Source organism: Copadichromis virginalis, linkage group LG23, assembly GCF_057382275.1.
Source record: "Copadichromis virginalis isolate Kocher_CV1m ecotype Utaka linkage group LG23, C_Virginalis_male_GT1.1, whole genome shotgun sequence".
NCBI classification, from domain to species: Eukaryota; Metazoa; Chordata; class Actinopteri; order Cichliformes; family Cichlidae; genus Copadichromis; species Copadichromis virginalis.
This window is the reverse complement of record NC_140639.1, coordinates 5,398,710-5,421,183: the sequence shown is the minus strand read 5'-3', so window position 1 is coordinate 5,421,183 and position 22,474 is coordinate 5,398,710. Positions and strand designations below refer to the sequence as shown.

Sequence of the window (22,474 nt, the reverse complement as noted above, 5' to 3'; positions counted from 1 at the left end):
TTTGGGTAGTCTCCTGTAGGTGTTTTACTATGATGTGATTAAAAGTTTAGAAATTTAAAACAAAAGCCAAAAGATTAAAAAGATATTTAAGACCACAGCTTTCAGATACTATTCATCTGTTGTAGATAGCTTTTTAAGGCTTACCACTTCTTCCTTTTTTTGTCCTCCATTTGTCCACTTTTCTCAATTTTTTTAAGAACATACTGCACACCAATCAAAGCTTTCAGCTCATAGCTCTTGGGGAATCACCTTGTTAAGAATTTGGAACAAATTATGTGTTTTTGTGAACGGCTGCTGATAACACAATGTCTAAAGATATAATTTAAAACGGGTTCTTTGCTAAGCTGCTACTTGAGTTAGGAGGCCTTTTATGCTCGAATGATTCAGTGTTAAATGGTTCAGCAAACCAAAAAAGAACAATCCTCTGAAAATGGTCAGGTACATGGACAAGACTGAAAATGATAGAAAATGAAAAAGACCTTTAGAAACGGTAGAGAATAAGTATTCAAAGACCACTTTTAAAAATGCAAAAAGGTCAGTTTTTTGGAAGCAAAATGTAAATAAATTAAGGGTGTTGTAAGGCTTTTGTGCAGTACTGCAGCACTCAGGCTCCTCAGTCCAATATCGTCTCTTAAATTTATGCAGAAACATGCTAGGCTACAATAAAGAAAAGAGAAAAAATGTGCGAAAGAACAATAAACAGTAAAAATGTATTTATTCTGACATGATTTATGAACAGAGATATGAACAGAGATTTAGTTTTGGATAATTATGCCTCAGTGATAAAAGCCACGCGCATTGCTGTCTTCATAAGCTTATGAGTCATTCACAAGATGAAATGAAGCATAAGGAAAACATACTCATTCATTACTGTGATGTCTCTGTCAAAACACTGCACGGTCTGACAGCTGGGATGTAGTCTATGAATGATCCTAACAAGGGCTGTGTGTACGGCTCAGGAAAGAAATCAAAGGTGAATATGTATCTTTGTATGTTATTAGGTTCCTTAAGCTCAGTTGTTTTAGTGCAGTTTAACTCTTTTGGTAGATATTTGCCATTTTGGGAAGAAAAGCAAAGCCAGTTAAAACTTTTACTTTACTTGAAATGCATAATTCTGATTTTTTTTCCAGCGATTGTTCAGTAGCCTCAGTCTGGAGTGAATGTATATAAAACAAATATTAAACAAAAACACACAAAGATGTGCTCATGAATGCTGATTGACAGTTTATATTTTCCTTCACATTAAAAACAACTTTCCGTCTCCCGTCATGCCCCCCAAGGTCAGCTAATGTTACATCCCTCATCACATGACCACACCTCATATGTTCACGAGGCCCTGAATCTGCCACCTGCCAGCTGTTGCCATAGCAGCCAGTTTCCACACATGAGCAGACTTCAGTCAGGCAACTCACATATTTAAAGAGAGGCTTGGATTGTCTGCTTCAAGACCAAACCTCCAATCAAACATTCCCACCGGGTTCCGTGCATACTTGATGCATACTAGTCACTAATGATGAGCTCTTTTAATTGGCTTTCTCAACAGTCTTTCTCAGAAGAAAACAAGTGGATCAAAGACACAGAGATCTATAAAAAGGTGCCTTAAGAACATAAGAGTCTAAATAAAAGACATGCTTTGTTGGTTAAATAGCTTTCATGATTAAATAAATCTTTAAGCTTAATTGTCTTCAGTAGTTATGTATTGTTTTCTGTGCGGGCATTTATGACTAGAAGTTTGAATGAGGAATGCTGATTCAGCCATCCGTGCATTTTAATGACAACAGTGTTTGACCTGTGTAGGCCATTAATGGACATAGAGACACTTGTGTGACCTTCTGTGTATGTGTCATTATTCTCTACTAATCAATGGCTAGTAAAAGAAACTCTAGGTGTTACTTGGCAATGGTATTGCTGTGAAAACAGTGACGTATTATCCGTGCAGATGAGGGTGGTCCAACTTGCAGTGCCAACTTCTTCAAAAGCATGATAATCCCCAACCAAGTTTGCACTTTAGAGGATGCAATCAGATGGTTGTATGCCTTTTCCTCTTTTTATTGTCATCCATCGCTGCTATTTATGATGCACATTTGATGAGCAGAGCCTGGCATTACAGCATGGCCAGTTTACAAGCACCCAAGGAGGATGTATGACAAGAAACACCACCATATCTATAAGAAATTCCATCTCTCAATGGCTCAGTCACACTAGAGAAAAAACATGGTAGCAACCTCCTTGTGACTTAGACAAATTGGTGGTTCCCTGGTGAATCCATTGAATTTTTTTTTGATTTGGCAACTGATTACAAGTACTGTGGAATACACAACTCTTCTATGGGTCTTTTTCCAATGTAATGTTGCACTTAAATTGCTGTCTTAGAATAAGTACATTACTGTCTGTGGAGGAATTCTACGATCTATGAGGTTCTGACTGGAATGTAAGTAGTTGATGTAAATGTACCTTTAATGTCAGTTTTCTGTCAATCTGCCAGTTTATCACAGTTCAACCTGTTCATCTGTTTGATGTCATTCAATCACAAACTGATAGCAGACTGACTCGGTCTTATTGCTGTTTTATTGCCAGTCTCGATGCACCAAAGTAGCTTTGAAGATCGCAATAGGATTGCGAGTAGATGCAGACCTGATCCCCTTCAATGCAACCATTTCAAAGGCAGCTAGATCGCACATTCATTGCACACTGATACAATAATTTTGTGTGATGCCGAGTTCTCCAACTGCTGTTTTCCCTAAGAGAATTTCCAAGGATGCAAGCCAACAAATATGCATTCCTTTGTCTCCTCTTTCCAAGCCTCCAAACACCTCAGAGAGTAGCTCTGTGTTATCAGCAGATAAAATCCCCATAAAAGTCAGTGGGAGGAGGAGGAGTTCAACACAGAGCTGGAATGAAGCAACAGTACTTACCAGGAACACCCACACTTTTGATTAATTTTCTCCAAGCCTTCTGATTTTTTGTGTGTCTATATAAAAGCTAAATTGAATCATACCTTTCCAGGGCCACACATGTTACAGCGTTTCCCCCTTTTCTGATTGTTGGCATTATCAGGAGAATCCCATCTGTGGGAAAATCTTGCTTGATACACAGAATCAAGCAAAACTGCTGACGTTTAAATATGATCAACCTGTATAGATGTGTTTGCACACTCTAGTGCAGATTTTCATAATCACACTGTAATTCCACTATTAAACTCCCAAGCTGTGAGTGTTTTTATTCCACACATGCAGCAAATGTATCATGCTGGTGAAGCACAAGTCACCAAATCATCATCAGCCTTCCCCTCATGTTCTCCTTCTGGCTTAGCAGCTGGTTGTGGTAGAATAATAATCTTTGTTTGTGATGTACAGTAGATCTCAGGCTTTGCACTTACAAATAACCTAGCTCTGAAGTCAGCTTTCCAGGCTGCCATCCGCACTGGTGAATCGAGCTGACAATACTACAGTTTCCATATGAACACACAAACCTCTCTACATGCTGTGCTCTGCTGTGAGTCCCTTTTTGTTACCAGGGCACAACAGATGTTGGGTCATCTGGATTTTGCTAGGAAGGCTGCCAACATCTTGTCTTTGGTCTCAACATGTCCAATCCGTGCAGCAACACATCACAGTGTCCATCTTTTTTTCTCATACTTCATTGCCTCCTGTTTTAAACAGTATCTAATGCTCACCTGCAATGAACCTTCTACTTTTCTCCTTGAAATCTGACATATTGAGGATTTGTTCACCTGATCTCACCGTTAGTTGCCTTCTCCTCACATGTAAGCCACTGGTTAGAGTGAATAGGTGTTAGTGTTAGAGAGAGAGAGCCTGTTTACTGACTATCAGCCTATCTGGGCCTCACATCAGAGGGAAGGCACTCAGCAGGTATCATACACAATAGTCTCTAACACAGTCATCTTACTTGCCTGACAGCAGTGGGTTTGAACTTGTGCGATCCCATTATTCTCTTCTCTGCAGTACTACTGTGACCCAGGATGGCCCTCAGCTGAAATGCACACCTGCTTTCACCTGAATTACTCTGTCTTAGTTTTATCTGTGCAGACAGTTTTTTCAGGACTAAGTGGGATTCTGCAGTTCACTCCTCAGTGGCATACATCATAATGCCTCGTACAAATCTGCCTTTATAATCCCAGCTGGTTTACTGTTTTACTTTTGAGTGCTTTCAAGAGGTTTTGCTTATAAGAAGCAGTGCATTTCTGTGAGTCATTTACAGTCTGAGATCACATAAACCAGCTTGATATTTTAAAGCATTATGACCACCACATGAATTTATAACACACAACTGAATTAAGGAATGAACTGGTGCATGCTGGGATGGTTTCTAACTCATTGATTCATGCCCTGTGCATTCCATGTTACTGTAGATCAGAGTGCATATACTGTATTTTTCTTTCCTTGGACAAATTGCAGTTTTTAGTGTCGGATTCATCACGTGACTGTTTTTTTACTTCACCAAGTGTATGCTTCTGCTAAGAAAATAGATCACACATCACTTGTTCAAGTGCGTGTTTTCGGCCACCGCACTCACAGCTGAGATGATGATGGGGAAAAGCCTCAAGTCGGCTGTGCAACTGCTTCTGAAATTGGGGTCACTCATCCAGCATTGGATCCAGCTGTGCTTTGAGCTGGCAAGGCTGGATTCAGTGCTTTGCTGGCAGCTCAGGTTCTCTCTTTTTTTTTCACATAAAAATCAGAGGTTGGCTTCCTGATTTGGATGTGGTCTGTTAGCATCTGCCAGCAAACACAAGGCGAGACTCCCCATGCCATATAAACTGGGACACAGACCTTTTCCTCAGATGGTTTCACTAATCTCTCGTTTGCAGTTTATGATGCTTGCGATCATCAAATTTAGCAATAAAGGCATCAGTTGGTGCTGTTTACTGATAACCTGTTAAATTAGCAGTTGCAATAGCCGTCAATTAGCTGCACATATACGTTAGAAATACGTTGAAGTAAATAGTGTTTTCTCCTGTAGGGCTAATATATTGTCAGTGAAATGCTCCCTCTTACATCATATGCACTGAGGTCACTGCAGAAATAATGGTTGCCTGCACCTCTGCATTACCCTACAGTAGGCAGAGGGTGTTTCTGTGTCTGCGTGTCCATCAGTCTTGGATTGCTTGTTTGCAAAAAATGGATACAGGCAGTATATTTGTTTATATCAGTATATATGTGTAAATTAAGCTTTTTTCTGTTTAGCATATTATTAACAAATTGTAGGGTATGGAAATATAGCATTAAAGTCTGTTTTGTTTTTGCTTTAATTTTTTGCATTGTTTCTGTTTGCTATAGCAACACTTCTTCCTTTTTCCATGTCTTTACAGGCAAGAAGAACTCGATCCTGATGCACAAAGTTCAGCATGATCTCAACTCAGGTGTTTTCAACAATCGTGAGAACGAGATGATCCAGGAGATAGTTAAATATGATCGGGAGATGGTTCAACAGGTGGATCTGCCACGCCCACGGGCCATGTCCATGACGCCTCCACTGACCGGTGGGATCTTTACGCCTCCAAGTTCCTCTGCCCACAATTCAGCAGTTGCCACTCTCCAGCAGGCTGTAGCCATGAATTTTTGTGCCCCGATGCAAGGAAACTCTGTGGGATTGGGTAACCTGCAGTCTCCCAGGATGATGAGGAGATTTCAGGTGATGCAAAGTGTATCGAGCCCTGTCTCAGCCTCTCCACTTCAGTCTCAACTCCTTGTTTCTGGTGCCTTTCCTCCGGTCCTGTCCAGCCCCCCTGTCCAAAGCCCACTAGCAGTCGGTGGGCGATCATTCCAGTATGGATCCAGTGCCCTGGCTGGTCCCACCTCAGGCTCACAGCTTTCTCTAGTCCAGCAGCACATAGCCAGCCCCGTGCACAGGCCCAGCACACATAAGAGCACCCATTCTTTGCAAATGGGAAGTCTGAGCCAAGATGCCAGGGCACTGTCAGCTTCTCAGCCTTCACTGCCTCACGAGATGGGACAACCAGCTGTCCCTAGTCCACCCCAATCTACACGAGTCTCTTCTACTTCCATCGAGCCCCCTCACACCCCACTGGGTCACACAGGCATCCGGAGCGGCATACCACACAGGGTGGTTCTCCCACACCAGATGTCTGTTGGGGCCTTTCCTGTAGCATCCCTCCCTGGTTCTGTTCATGGTTTTGCACCTGTTGCAGGGGTAGCAGTAGGAGGAGTGGGAACTGGTCTGGGAGAATCGGGACTCCCCAAGAAGGACTCTTTAGTGAGCCTTCCTGAGACAGACCACATCAAAGTCAAATCCAGGCTATCCTCAAACTTGTGAACCTGATTAAAAACACTTGGAGAGTGACTCAACAAGGATCTTGACTACAGGAACATGGGGAGATTTCTGTTATCTCTCCTACAGTTCCTCTTCTCTTTATTCCAGTTTGACTATCCGATCGTATGAATGTCGAATGAGATGCAGCAGGGAGAATCTGATAGGCGACCATTCTAATATAATAAAGTCGGTATGGTGACTTTTAAAATTGCAGCACTCAGATGTTTCTACTCACAGAAGTACTAGTTGCACAGATTGGTAATGGTACAGTAGTGTTTTTAATTCACAACATAATCCACAACACATGGGAGATTTGCTTCACTACCACTTCCTTCACCTCATTTTATGCAAACTTGGGGTTGGATGAGAGTTAAAGAGATTCAGGGATGTGCTTAAAGTATCAGAAGTTGGCACTTTAGTGGGATCTTATTGCTATATTTGAGCAGATTTTCTCAGTAGGTTGGCTGCAAAAGGCCAAATTTATAAGAACAAGACTACACAATATTAATGATGATATTTCAAAGTATACAGTCTAAAAGCAGTCTACTTTGACTTTTTAAAATCAGACTAATAAGATCTGATAGCCCTTAACTCAGATAAATAAGTCCCAGATCACAGACAGTTAATATCCTCAATGCTGAAATTACGATTGTATTGTTTCTTCAAGCCAAGCCACTGATTTCTACAGTATATGTCTGCCTGTTTGTTTTATTTAAAGCTGCATTAATCACTATACTTTAAATTAGCACTGACTCTAATCAGGTGTTTTTTTAACACCTGCAAGTTTGTTGTACTGTTCAGTCTTTTTCCAGCAAATGATTAATATTGAAATGACCTGCACAGCAGCAACAACAGAGACAAATTCAGCAACAAGCTGTTGAATAATGTTTTAATGACCTTGTTGAGACCAAAACAGAGTTAACCAGCATCCCAGTAAAAAAGAACTGTGATGCAATAATATGTAGTGTAATACTGCTCATGTGAGCAACTTTCTAAGGTAAGTGACGTCAGACTTTTGCCCTCAAGTAGCTACAAACTGATTCATGCGGCTTTAAGTAGATCATAAAGACGTGTAAATATATAATTCCTTTTAATTACATATATATGGCCTCTGATGGAGGACCTGAGCTTGACGAACACACACATCATCCCCTGGAGTGCAGGTTTATGGACTAAAGTCATGTAAGTGGTAATATCCCACAATTGTGAAAATGTTCTGTTTAACCTTACAAATTGTAATTCACTGCCAGCCAAGTAAAATAAATTTTATAGTTAAAATGTAAATTCCCTCATCAAAATGTAAATTCATTCTTTTCCTAACCCCTAATCTCACTTTTCTTTAGTTGCAGTTTGGGCCATGTGTCACTACGCCAAAGTCAATTCACACCGATAATGAAACTCCCGCGAAGCTCAATGCCGCTGCTGATGCTACGGTTTTGGTCCACAGCCAAGGACCGTGCCGATACTTTGCAGGATGTATATTGCAGTGTGCCTCTGTCATTAAGGCTTCAATAAGAGGTCATGGAATACTGGCAATTTGTGTCCAAAAGCATTAGGAAGGGAACCTTTTCTCCTGGACCTGCTATTCTATTCACCTCATCTCACTAATGCCTGAACCATTACTGGGTAATGAGTGTGGAAATTGGAATCCCCCGGGTCTGTTTGGACTGTTATTGTTCTCGTTCAATTGGATTTCATTATACAGTGCCAATAATGAGTTCCTCTCCTATGATCATTTTGCATTTTCATTTTGTTTAGTTTCAGTTCAGGCGTTGTTATCCACCTTGAGAGTTCTAAATGGGACAAAGTTGAAGGTTTATAAGTATTTTTGTATCGTGTTTTTGAGGTCTGTTGTGCTTTTGTTTTATCCCCAAATTATGCCCTGTGGAACCTATTTAGCTACTCCAAAATAATTAATAGAGGCTTGTTATGAGAATGGTATTTTGCTGAACTTCACATTGTTTCCTGGAGGCACTCTGTTAGGACAGGAAATGCATTTGTGACTAAATTAGTTTCTAGATATTTTTACTCTAGTGGAAAGCACACAGTAAAGGATGATGGGGTAACAGAGAAAGAGAGTAAACCAGACTGAGTCAATACCTTTACTCATATCACAAGATATTACTAGCTCAGTTTTAATAATTATAAATAAACCCCATGTTTTAATTAAGTGTGGAAATAGTGAAACCAAAGTTCCAACGATTGCAATTCTTTTGTATGCAAACCTCACAGTGATTTAGCATAAAAATCAGACAACACTCATTCAGTCCTATTGTCTGAAAGTGATGTTTATCACATGAAGCAATAACTGTTTGAAATGGAGTGAATGACCACTGTATGCAGAAGATGTTCTGCCCTTGAGGTGTTAACGAAGATGCAATATTTCATATTTTAGACTGCGCTCCCAAACTTTACTGAGAATTTGTTGAACATCTGTCTTTGAAAACAGATACGTTTAAACCGCGCTTACTGTCCACTCAAACTAACTTGACAAACATGGTATTTCTATGTGTAAACATAGTGTGCATCATGTAAACCAGACTATTAATTAATGTAACTTAGTTTACTGTAAATGTAGATCTGCTATAAAAAAAAAAAAAAACAGATGAAGAAAATGTTTGAAAAAAAAGAATCTCTTTGTAATCTCTGACAGAATGCATATTATCATCTGGTATGAACTGATATTACTTGAAAATAATAATTAAAGGAGAGAAAAGCTGTTTGTATTACAGAGGATGCATCGCTTGTTTTTCTACAGTTACCACACAGAGTTTGTATATACTCACGTGCCAGTTGCTGTGAGGTCTGCATGGTTTCTTCTACTGTTTGCGTTTTAAGTTAGTTTTGTAATGTCACACCCCAGTCAACTTGCAAAGCCTGGTTCTTTTACCAGCGCATTTTGGGGTTATTTTTTCCCCTGATGAGTCAATAGCGTGCTCCCCTCAATCCTGTAAATGCACTTTTTCTTCTTCTGCAACTTTACAAACATATTTAGTGTTATGTAAATGTTACAAAAACTCAGCTGTTCGGTTTTTTCAGTACACGCTCAAGGCTTTGGTAAGTCAGCTGTGCTTACACACACATGCACGCTCAGACACGGCAGTGGAAACGGCAACAGAAGCATCTGTATTTGCTTCTTTTTGTGCTTTCTTCATAGAGCCTCGTTTTTCTTAGCTTCAGTGCTGCTCTGACGCTAAACTACAGTATCTACCATTCCAGTTTTTATTTCTCTGAGGTCATCAATAGGAGGAATGCGTGGGGATTCAGGGTGTTTAAAATGTTTACATACAAGGGCTGTTCATAACAACCGAGCGACGATATGATTTTGTGTCATCGACATTATCATAGATGTACAATTATGCGAACGAGTTTGGATTATTTCACTCTTACTGACCAATAAGCAACTAGAAGGTAAAAATATATGATGCAAATTTTATACTGGCTGTTTCTGTGTTTTATGGGATTTGGTGTGACATGATTCGGTTTCTATTTATTATTTCTTTCCTTGTTGTCAGATCCCTGACTTGTGAGTCTAACAACCTTCCATATTACAGTGACTCGGTACAAAGCCAATACTTACAGCCAATCAATACCTTAAATCTACAGACAAATGTAGACAACCTCTTTTCTGGGAAACTCCCTCGAAGCAAGCCGACAATCTCCAGCCGTCACTTTAAGAAAAATCAACAGTGCAGTGCAGGCGTTTCTGAGTCAGGGACCTGAATTTCTTTTATTGAGCCACTCTGCAGTTGTCATGTGTCCTAACATGTACTGTGCATACCTAGTGCCTAGCAAATATGGTAGTTTCCACATACATATACTATATTCTTTGTGTGTGGCTGTAAAAATGCGAGCTCCTCAGAATGCAAACGTCACTGTTACATATATCCCACTACAGAGTTAAACCAATAAATTGTATTTGACTACAGTATGATTCCACTGCCTCATGTTTAGGTGATTTATTTTAGATTAGCATGTTAGAAAAGCACAAACATGCAAAGAGTCAATAATTTTGCGTTATAATAGATTCAGAGCTTCTTAATACAGTAAAAGCAGATGATTGTCTCTGCTCGCTGTAGGTCTTGAAGGTATTTTTTCATTTATCAGAGCTGTTATTGATTTTTACATCTAAAACACTGCAATAGTTTTTCTGCAAATTTAAACGCCTTTCTCTAGTTTCTCTCTCTCTGTAGCTTTTATTTTAAAAACACAACTGGTTAAGATTTCTCTTCAGAAATGTGATGTTTATTAGTCCTTTTTGCGCCACTCAACCTAGTCCTTTCCTTCTGAGCATTTGGGAAGTATCAATAATTTACATGAACCTTGGGGTTATTGATTCCTGCTGCACTTCCACCTACCTTGCTGGCTACATGTTGGTCTGAAAAATTCATGATGAATCCAGGTTGTATGTGGAAGTAGGCATGTACCAAATTACCACAGACGCATCTCGCATGTACAGGGATCTTAACGTTTTTACCAAGAAATCTGTCTAGAAGATCCTGTAACAAAAACTTTACGTTGAAAGTAAAGTTATTATTTACAATTCAAATAAAGGTTATCACCTACATATAGGGGTGTTTTAACAGATTTAATATCCATCTTATTCTGCTTTTCTAGCTGATTTAGCAGAAAACCTTCTAGAAAACAGAAAGCGATCATCAAAAATCTTTTGCTCAGTCATATAGTGAATATTAGACTTCAGCTTACTTGTGGTTTTGGTGGCATTCTGAGCGTTTTGACCATGGGCTGGAAGAGGCTCATTTACTTGTGCAAATATTTATTTAATTATGCAAGATATCATTCAGCATGAAGGATTTATTCCACACAATGCTTGTGCTGAGGTGTGCTCCCCTTTGGTAGTCTCGATTAAAAGGCAGATTCATTAACATCAATAAATGCTACCTGTCTAATATATTGTTTTTCCATCTACAGTGTTTGACTTCCACTGAACTACAAATGTGTTTCTGATACAAATATACATTAGAAGACTGTGTTTAATATAAATGCTCTCACAGCTCGTGTGGGGATCTCCTAAGAGGGACTTAAGCAGTTGGTAAGGAAAGCTTACCCAGCTGTTCTACGTGACCTTTCCCTGCAAGTCTCTGATCTAGATAAACACCTGGGACAGGAATAACAAGTCTCATTATGCAATGTAATTATTGTAATTAATCATAGACAACAATAATGTTAACAGGTCAATGTCAATTAGAGTTGAAGTCTCAGTTGTGTGCATTCTTGGTTCCACGAGCTAAAGGTTGCAAAGGATCAAGGGAGCGTGTAATGTAAGTAATCACTGGCAAACGTACTTGGACAAGATACTAACACAAAATGATTTCCCCATCACCACCAAAAAAATTACCCAAGCCTCCAACAACCAAAATTATAGAACATTATATAGTATCATTACTTTATGCTATGGTACCTAAATCCAAGCTATGGTATACACTCACTGGCTACTGTATTTGGTAGACTTTGCTGAGGCTGCACCCCTTTTTCTTTCAGAACTGCTTTCATTCTTCATGCACAGGTGTTCACAACATTCCTCAGTGATTTTGGTCCATATTGACGAACTAGCATCACACAGTTGCTGCAGATTTGTGAGCAACAAGTCAATGATGTGAATCTGCTGTCCCACCACACCCCAAAACGCTGTATTGGATTGAGATCCTGTGACTTTATAGACCATTTGAGTACAATGAACCTACTGTCAGGTTAAAGAAACCAGTTTGAGATGAGCTCTGGGACATGGTGAATTATACTAACAGGAGTGCTGCACAGTGTAGTCTTCTGCTGCTGTGGCCCATCAGCTTCAGAGTTTGATGTGTTATTTGTTCAGGTATGCTCTTCTACATACTTTGGTTGTAGTGGGCACTTGAGTTATTTTTTTACTTCTTATGAAGCAGTTTGACCTTTTTCTTCTGAAATCTGGCATCAACAAGCCAATATTATCCAAATAAGTCTCATAAAGCACCTTTCTTCATCATTCTGTTGCTCACTTTGAACTGCAGCACATTATCCAATCCATGTCTATATGATTAAACACACTGAGTTTGTGCCATGTGATCCACTGATACATTTTCAATGTGATTGTATCATCAGTATGCCAATATGCCTCGTTTTGTTTTTGCTGCAGGATGAATTTTTTTTTTTTTTTTTTTTTTTTTAACTTTTATTTAACTTTTTTTCCCCAACAAATATAAGACTGGTTCACATCCAAAATAATAACACTACACAGCACTAGAATATTACAACATTATGTCCATAACTGTTGTCCTCTAGGATCCAGTTTATAGGTTACTCCCAGTGCTTCCAGTGGTCTCTTCCATTTGTAAACAAAAATTCGGGAGCTCCCATCAATATAATGTCCCAGCCTGATCAGAGTCATAACTTCAATGATGAGCGACTTCCATAGAGAAATGGAGGGAGGCTCAGCCCCCACCCATCTCAACATAATGCTTTTCCTGGCCAACATTAACAGTGACTGAATTACATGCTCATGTTGTACCAGTGAGACAGGAATATATCCCAATATACACATTAATGGGTTTTCTGTCACCTGATGACCAATGGCTGTACTAATATTGGCGCAGACCTCTTTCCAAAATGACTGAATAATAGCACATTCCCACAAGCAGTGGAATCTAGTGCCCACTCTGACCTTACACTTGAGACAGTTTGGAGATATTCCCATATTATACTTACTATAAATATATGGAGAAATATACACATTGTGCAAAATTTTGTACTGCAGTTCTTTAAATCGGTTACAAACAGAGATTTTGGATGGAAGGAGCAAGATTTTGTCCCATGCCTGTATATCTATTTCACATTTAAGCAGCGTCCCCCAAGATTTTCTCAACCATGCCAGTTTATCCTCGATTAGGGCATAAATCTCGGAATAAAACTTTGATACAAAATGTTTATGCTCCCTATTATCCAAAAAAAATTTCTCCAACCGAAAAGAGGCAGTTGAGATTCGTAATGTTTTAGCATTTTTTAACACATAATTTCTCAATTGCAAATACTTATAAAACTCAGTCTTTGACATAGAATACTGGGACTTCAAGGATTCAAATGATTTAAACTCACCATGTTTAAAGAGGTCAGTCTCTTTACACCTACTTTATGCCATCCCACAAAGCTTGACCCTATGTTTTGTGGCAGAAGGTCTGGGTTATTTATAAACGTTGACAAGATATTAAACGGAAGACTACTGTTAAAAATTTTTCTCAGTTTTCCCCACGTCCACATAGCATTATATATCAGTGGGTTATGCTTTATTACGTGAGGTAAGTCATTTAGACGTTTCCCTAAGAAGTTAACAGGTGAGGATGGTTTACATAATACTTCCTCAATATTTAGCCATGGCAGATCAGAATGTTCATGTATCCAGGAAGAAAGAATCCTCGCTTGTATTGAGAGGACATAATTTTCTATGTTTGGCACTCCCCACCCGCCCAGATCTTTCGGTAACTGTAGTGTCTCCAATTTAATTTTGGGTTTTCTTCCTGCCCAAATGAAATCCACCATAGCCTTGTTAATTACTTTAATATCTTCTGATTTCAAGATTGCAAACAACATGCCTGTGGGATATAATATTTTCGGTAGGATTACCATTTTAATGAGATTTATTCTTCCCAAAAATGATATCGGAAGTGATCTCCATCTTGTCAGCATCTCCCGAAGATCTTGAACCATTCCATTAATATTTTCTCTATATAAGTGTCCAACATTTGGTGTAACTTTAACTCCCAAATATACAAAACCTGATGGTGCCCAATGAAAGGGTTTAACATATAAAGGTTCATTATCCCCTCCACTACACAAAGTCATTATAACAGATTTATCAAAATTTACTTTGTATCCAGATATAAGACCAAAGTCCTTGATGCACCTAATAAGAACGGGTAAAGAGTTAACCGGGTCAGTCAGTGTCAGAAGAATATCGTCTGCATAAAGCAGAATTTTATGTTGTCTATCCCCAATTTTAACTCCAAGAACACTTGGATTTTGTCTAATGGCCATGGCCAAGGGCTCGATGGCCAAAGCAAATAATAGTGGTGACAATGGGCTACCTTGTGCTGTACCTCTGCTCAGTGAAAATGGGGAAGATAACAAGCCGTTAGTTAACACAGATGCTATTGGCGATTTGTATATAATTTTGATCCACCCCAGAAAGTTTTTTCCAAACCCAAATCTTCTCATTATTTCAAACATATATTCCCATTCAATTCTATCGAATGCCTTTTCGGCATCCATAGAAACAACAACCCCAGGGATCTGATGAAAATTTAAAAAATGAATAATATTAAATAGGCGTCGAGTATTATTATAAGAATTCCTCCCCTTAATAAAACCTGTCTGATCAGCATGCACGATAGAGCACATTACTTTTTCTAGCCTAAGAGCCAGTATCTTTGAAAGTATCTTATTATCAGCACCAAGAAGGCTAATAGGCCTGTAAGATGAGCATGACTCTGGATTTTTATCTTTTTTAGCTATCAATGTTATATTAGCCTGGTACATAGATTCTGGGAGTTTCGATTCTTCAAATGCTTTATTAAAAACCCTTAATAATAAACTATTTAACTTCATTTTCATTACCTTAAAAAATTCTACTGGGAAACCATCTGCCCCAGGACATTTCCCTGACTGGAGTGCAGATATAGCTTTATCCACCTCTATCATTGTTATGGGTGACTCCAGCAGGCTTACCTGATCTTCAGAAAGCTGAGGGAATACTAAGTCGTTTAGGAAGAAGCCTGAGTTAAGCCTTGTTATGTCCATCTCAGATCGATATAGGTTTGTATAGAATTCTCTGAAGCACTCATTAATCTGACGGTTTCCTACTTGTCTTTCACCATTCACATCCACAATAGCTGTGATAAAGGAACTTGATGGAGTATTCCTTGCAAGACGAGCCAGAAAGCGGTTAGGCTTACTAGCTGATTCAAAAAGCCGTTGTCTGGCAAGAAGGACATCTCTTTCAGCCTTTCGCATTATCAAATTACGCAAAGATGTCCTGGCAATATTAAGCTCACTTAATGTTTCAGCTGATTTTGTTACATAGTATTGTTTCTCCAGCTTTTTGATATTATTCTCGATCTCTAACTGCCTTGTTAATCGTTGCTTCCTTTTATGACTTGTGTATGAAATAATCATCCCTCTCATGTAAGCCTTATAGCTATCCCATAAAGTTCTCGTGTCTATCTCCTCTTTATCATTTATTTCTAGGAATACTGTTGTTTGCTCTGTTATGAAATGTATAAATTTCTCATCCAAAAGAGACAGTGTGCTCATCTTCCAAGACCTAGAGCGCTCAATATGTCTCATGGGTTGAATGGTTAAGACAACAGGAGCATGGTCAGAGAGACCTATATGACCAATATTTACCTGCTGAACTAACTGACTGATACACTTGGACATAAAAATATAATCTATACGAGATGCTGACAAGTGAGGGTTAGAATGGAAAGTGTACTCCTTAGATAGTGGATTATAGTGTCGCCAGACATCTATAAGGTCAAGCTCATTTATAATTTGCCAAAGGGCTTTGGAGTTTTTGGTCAAGATAGATTGTGGGGGAAATTTATCCATTTTAGGGCATAAAGCACAGTTAAAGTCACCCGCTAATATTATATTAGCACAGTCCATGTCCACTAATTGACTAAATAATACCGTATAAAATTCGCCATCCTGTGCATTTGGCGCATATATATTACCTAGGAGAACAGTTTCCCCATGCAACATCCCTTTAACCAATATATATCTTCCTTCATTGTCCTTGTGAGTGGCTATAACGTTGAAGGGAAGATTTTTGTGTATAAGGGTAATAACCCCCCTTTTATTTGTGGAGTAGGATGAGAAAAAAATTTGACCAACCCATTCTCTACAGTATTTTCTGTGTTCATCATCTGTCAAATGGGTTTCTTGCAAAAAAGCAATGTGAGTCAAATCTTTCTTCAGAGAATTTAAAATGGACTTTTTTTTCACCATATTGTTGGACCCTTTAACATTCCAAGTACTTATCTTAACTGACATATAGGAAAAGTAATGTATATATTGTGCAGGATGAATTTTTACACACAGCGCTCCATAAAAACAGCAGGGAGCAAGGCCAAAAATGCAAAGTCAGCTGCAACAGACATCCAGCACATGGAAGGTGGAAATATATTTAAGTCAAATTGTATGATTAGTGGGCACAGAAGAGTTGTATGTGATCAAACTGAAGAATCATAAAATATTCAGTTGTTTAAAGTAAGTATGTAAATAAAATAATGAATTTGTGTCTTACTTTTTCATATTTTTTTGCAGACAAAATATTCTAAAATTCTAAATGAGTAATCTAAACCATTTTGAAAACCTTCAAAAACTCTCAAGCACAGAAATCACAAAAGTTTCCACTTCTTGACGTCCTTGCTCAGACATTTTTGGAGTGCCATTTCAAAAGCCACAGTTTTCCCTGCAGTGTTGAGACAGATGGTCTCCAAAGGGGGAATTGAATAGACTTCACACTTATTGTGTGAGTTTGCCACTTAGAGGTTGACATGCAGATGATTAAAGAAGCCTCGAAGGGTTTACTTCTTACCATCTGAAATTTAAAGGAAAATTGATGTTTGTTAATCATGCATCAGCGCCAGTCAGCCAGACTAAAGGTCAGACCAACTAATACTAATATACCTGACACACACTTGCCAACACTGTACCACCCGTCTTCTAAACACCAGAGCACCCAGCCCCCGTCCCTGCAGTGCCTTCTGCTTCCTCTCCCCTGCTATCATAGAGTTACGACCCTGTTTGCTCCCACAAGGGTTGTCTGTACAGTGTGCTCCCCTGCCAGTGCTGCTGAGTGCTGGGAGATAGACGAGGAGAGCCCAGGAGCCTGGCAAGGAAATCAAAGTCCTCTCGGCAAAAGTGAGTGGTGCGGCTATCGAAGAGTGACTACCAGTTCTGGCATGTCTCACAGATAGCGACCAACACTTCTGTGGTGTCTCCTCTCTGATGATGCTGCAGCTAGAATAAAGAGCTTAGTAAAAGCCCTCCACTGATGTCTGATGGTGCTTCTACATTCAGTGACATACAGTACATTCAAGGTAGGCCGTGATAAATATTCGAAGTTTTTGGATTTAAGATTTTTTGAATAATTAATGTATTATTGCTTCTATGCATATATCTTAATTCTATTTCTGGCCATGGTGGGTTAGAGACTATGCCAGAATGCTTAGAGTGTGAGACAGGGGAACACCCCACATATGCCCTCACTTTATCACAGCTCTAATGTAGCCAGTCACTTTCACACTTATCACCAATTTAGAGTCCCCACTTAACTCTAATCTACTGTAGCTGGATTGCCAACAGAAAGCAGACCTCAGCGACTCCTTACATTCACAAATACCCTTCCCGTTTCCATAACATTTGTGAAACTGCCTAAAATATAATTAAAAACAGAATACAGTGATTTACACCTTTATGTAAATGAATGAAATAAGCATCCAGCATCTGGTTAAAGCATTATAACAAACCAGATTTGTATTAGATGGAGGTTCTGAGACTTGCTAGCGGAGGTTTGATTATTAAAAAGTGACTATAAAATAAGGCGCTTAAAGAATCTTGTTTCATGTACATTAAAAGAACATATGTGCAATCTTGAAGATTATGCTCTACCTTTTAATCTCTCTAGAGAGGCCTTCACGTGAAGGGTTTGTCAAACATCTGCCCCAACATCTGCTCGTAATACATATATTCTCTTATGCAGGCTTGTAATGGAAGCTACCTGACTATTTCTTGCTTCAAGCCTTGCTCCATTAGTGCAGGTTTGACCAGCGAAGCTCAAAGGATCTAACAGCAAACATCCAGGGAATCACCTCAGAGACAACACGACAGGCCCATCAAGCCACACGTCAGCTGTAATATCATCTTCAATATCCTGTGCACTCCCTTAGCCAAAGTCATCCACAGTTCTGGCAAACAGCACACCTCCTCCCAACAAAAACAGATGTCTGTTCCTTGACCTCCCCCCCTCTACAGTAACCTGCTAACAGGTTCCACCATTTTTAGTGTTGTAGAGTAATACTTTTAAAGCTTATACTATAGTCAGACATCCCACGCAGGCATCTGGTATGCGGCGCTCATTCATGACCACTCCTTGGTGCAAAGCTGAGGTCAAGTAACACTTTTTGTCAGGCAGTCGTGTTGTGAAACATGATACGTATTAAGTATGTGTGATCCTAAGAGCACTTTACAGGAGAGAGCTCCGTCCTTGAAGCCCAGTTGGGAAAAAAAAAAAATCAAAGGAAAGGAGAGGCAGCTCTGGGCTATTGTCTGCTGAATAGAGACCTTTGCCTGGTGTGCATCAGGTTAAGATTAAAGTCAAAATCATAGCTTTCTTTATTAATCAATAAAAAACATGACAGTTAAATCAGAATCACAGAATTGTGTAAAAGTCTTGAAGCAGTTCATTGAATACGTGTGCAAAAATGCTTGGAAATGCTGAGCATAAGTTAAGTTTGTACAAGCTTGAAAGCCAACATTTTGTATGACCATCAATTCTGACGAGTTCTCTAACGCCACTGAGTGAAATGCCAAAACCACGACAGAGCAGCCACATTGTTTTACAGATCGCTGCGGCACTCACTGTTGTGCATCTGTCCTTGCCTTCTTATACTCTGACAGACGTGTTGTCGCTGACTTTCAGTCCAGTTCTTTGGCATAGCTCAGCCTTTTCCCCCCATTTCTCTTCCTTAAGAATGACTTCTTGACAGCCACTCTTGCACTGTGACTGAATCCTGTTGATGAGGCTTCAGTGAACAGTAGATGGATCAGCTGCACGTCCAGATGGATCTCTCAGCTTCTGTGTCAGGTCTTTGCTGACATTCTTTCCTATTTCTGAAAGACATGACTTTCAGATACTGTTCATTTGCTGTAGACAGACAAAATGAAATTTAAGGTGTGAAAAACTAACATTGTCCAGTTTACTCTTTTTTTTTAAGGACACAATGCACAACGTGCTGAGATATGCCAAGTTTTCATCTAATAGCTCTTTGGGAATCACCCAAAATACAATTCCATACCTGCCAAACTGTTAATTTTGGCATTTCTCATAGGTTGAACTAAATAAATGAGAATTAGTGATGTGTTTTTGTGAGAAACTACTAGTAACAGCACCCAAGGATCCATTTTACAACTGGTAAATTGCCAGATTACACTGCTTTATTCTTTGAGTTTGGGGTGTTTTTATGCTTGAATGAGTCATTGATGTTAAGTTTTGACTTTCAGTGCTCCTCATGGACAAGCACCAGCTTACAACAGTGAACTTTTACATCCTTACGTCCCTAAATTTTCTCTGAGGTGATGTGATCAGGGTCTACTGATTGTGAATCATAACTAAAACTAAAGGAGACCGAGCGTTTACAACAGTGGCCCCCAGACTCTGGAACTCTCTACATCTGAGCATCAGATCTGAGAGCTTAACTCAATTTTCTGTTCTGGTATTTTGCTGAGAAGCACTTTCTGACATTTATCTTGAAAGATGCTATAGAAATAACATTCAAATTACTCTTACTTAAGTAACTTAAGGACTGGACTGAAAATAAGTTAAAAAGCAACCAGTGTCCAAAGTAAAACTTTTAAAGACCCTGAAGTTTTTCTCAGAGCACTTTAAAAAGTTACAGAAAGTCTGGTGTACGGGTGCCTTGGATGCAAAATCTAAAGATCTGAGGTGTGGCTCAACACTTTTGCACAGTACTGTAGATTTTACTTTTATTCTAAAGGTGTGCTGGCTATAAAAAAAAAAAAAAAAAAAAAAAAACTAACTGCACCAGGTTAGCTTACCTTAATGCCATTTACAAGACAGCAAACATGCTCATTTCTCAAAATGAAAGCCTTTTTTTGCCCTGGTCATACCAGGGGTTTTCAAACCTTTTATGAATTTTAGTAAATGAGGTTTAGCACATACAACCATCAAACTCATATTTGCCCTGAAAAATCATATTCAGCTTAGTTTTACTGATTATTTGATACACCTCACCTACAGTGGCTCTGCACCCACCAGTTTGAGAATAATTTCTAATAATATGGTAAATGGCCTGTATTTGTATAGTGTTTTACTTAGTCCCCAAGGACCCCAAAGCGCTTTACACTACATTCAGTCATTCACCCATTCACACAAATTCACACATATATTTAAAAGACAAATGTTTAACTAACTTTTCTTATAGTACTCAGCATTAATTGTCATCCCCAAAAACCTGCAGTGCAATCAGCACACACTACTTATGCCCCCTCAAAGATCATTTCCATTTCATTACACTGCCACTCAGCCAGCTTTGTTTGGCTGAGCCTACATTTGCCTTTGAACATCAATGGCACCTTTTGTCTGAAACTGCTGTAACGTTTCCAGCAATGATCAGATAGCACTTCTGCTATTTTTATTTCTACATGTGGCACTGGCCCAGAAAAATAAGATCTGAGTTGATTAGTGAAGCCTGCAAACCCTTTGTGGTACATCTAAAAGGAGGCCTTCATCTAACAGTCTAAACAGCAGCACTGAAATATGCAGATACGATTAAATAACAGGCAGTCCGATTCATCCTGTTTAAGCACACTAAGAATACCAAATGTTTGACTGAAGCTTTGAATAAGTAAGGAGTCATTTTAAGAAGCATGTTTATTTTATTGCAACCGTCAAGTGTTTAGTTACTCCAAGAAGGTGAGAATATTATGGCTCCATCTCAGAGACCCCGACACGTCCGGACATGTCTTGGTTTCTGTGTCCTTTACACTCATTTTACAGTAAAACACATCTTTCAAATGTCTCTTCTTTAAACGTCTTCTGAAGAAGACAAAATGTTTCAGACACCACCCTGCCATTCAGAGGTAGGGGCTGCAGAGGCAGGTCAGTGCTCAGTGGAAATCTTTACATCATGATACCAGCAGACACGCGCACGCACACACACACACACACACACGCGCACACACACTCATCCACAATAACACACTGTAGGTAGAATTTTTTTTGCTCGAGTAGCAAAAATATTAGAGTGATGAACAGACTGGCACAGTTCACATTGTATTCAGTATAGCGAATGAACACACTCACTCACTCCCACCCACACTCACACAAACCTGAATATGGCCAGGTAGAGTCTACTAACAGAGGTACTTTTCCGTAATTGAAGTCTTAGCATTTCCATCCAACGCTTATTCCCTCATTTTTCACTTGGATGAGTATCCCACAATCCACCATTTTCCCATCAGTCTAGAAGTCAGTTAATAAGGCGAGTTCGCTGTGTACGCCTCCAACAGCTCCAGCCAGGCTGAGGACCAGGAGGCAGGCAGGGTGCGGCTGGATCAATGTCCTCATGTCTGTGGAAGAAAAGCCGGTAGGGACCCTGGAGCCTGCAGCTTCCCTGCTGCACTCTGTCAATTCCACTCATCTCCTTCTACTGGTTCGCTCTCACCAAGCTCTCAGCTGAAGAAAAAAGTAGATTCTTTCACCCGCTGGAGATCAAAATCACCTGGAGAGGCAGGACGCAATGTGTCAGAGCACATTTAGTCACTGGACAGTAGTTATACAAATTATATGACCTACATAAAAACAAATAAATAAGTGCCACGCAGTATTGCTGCATTTGGTGGAAGAAAAAAAAAAAAACTGCTGTGTAACACTGATTTCTTATATTATTTAAAAAAAAGTGCAGACATCTCCTCCAACTGAATCATTCTCACAGAGCTAGTTTCCACGGGAACACATTAAAGGCAGCGTGAGCTATCATGTTTACTTTATTAAAGGAACATTTGTGAGCTACTTTTGGATTGAAAATTAAAATAAATGCATGAAGAACAGCAACAATTAGCTAAAGTTAAGCTGCTGTTATATTTGCATGATAAGGGAAAAGTTTAGCAGCATAGCATTTGGTAATAAACCAAAATATTAGGTGCAATCAAAAGGTTGGGGGATCGAGCATATATAAATGAAGACCAACTTCTTGTAAAAGTCTGAGTCGTTTTTAGAACAGGTACCATTTTTAGCTCACTCCATTCAAGGTCCATTATGCCTCTTTGTACTATCTGCTGGATCCTCTAGGGCAGGGGTGGGCAATCTCAGTCCACGAGGGCCAGTGTCCCTGCAGGCTATAGATGTGTCCTCGAACCAACACAGCTGATTTAAATGGCTAAATTA

The 22,474-nt window shown here is 39.3% G+C and overlaps 2 protein-coding genes across 2 annotated transcripts in view; one reads left to right on the top strand and one right to left on the bottom strand.

The window, feature by feature from the left end:
• Nucleotides 1–12,432, top strand: part of hcn2b (hyperpolarization activated cyclic nucleotide-gated potassium channel 2b) — a 48,451-nt gene extending 36,019 nt beyond the window's left edge. The window contains exon 8 of the mRNA XM_085448128.1: nucleotides 5,333–12,432. Within this exon, the coding sequence (XP_085304254.1) occupies nucleotides 5,333–6,297 (965 nt within the window). The 3' untranslated portion in view covers nucleotides 6,298–12,432. The remainder of the gene's footprint in view (nucleotides 1–5,332) is intronic.
• A 9,036-nt stretch (nucleotides 12,433–21,468) lies between these two features.
• Nucleotides 21,469–22,474, bottom strand: part of polrmt (polymerase (RNA) mitochondrial (DNA directed)) — a 55,568-nt gene continuing 54,562 nt past the window's right edge. The window contains exon 21 of the mRNA XM_085450033.1: nucleotides 21,469–21,809. Coding sequence (XP_085306159.1) covers nucleotides 21,760–21,809 — 50 coding nt within the window. The 3' untranslated portion in view covers nucleotides 21,469–21,759. The remainder of the gene's footprint in view (nucleotides 21,810–22,474) is intronic.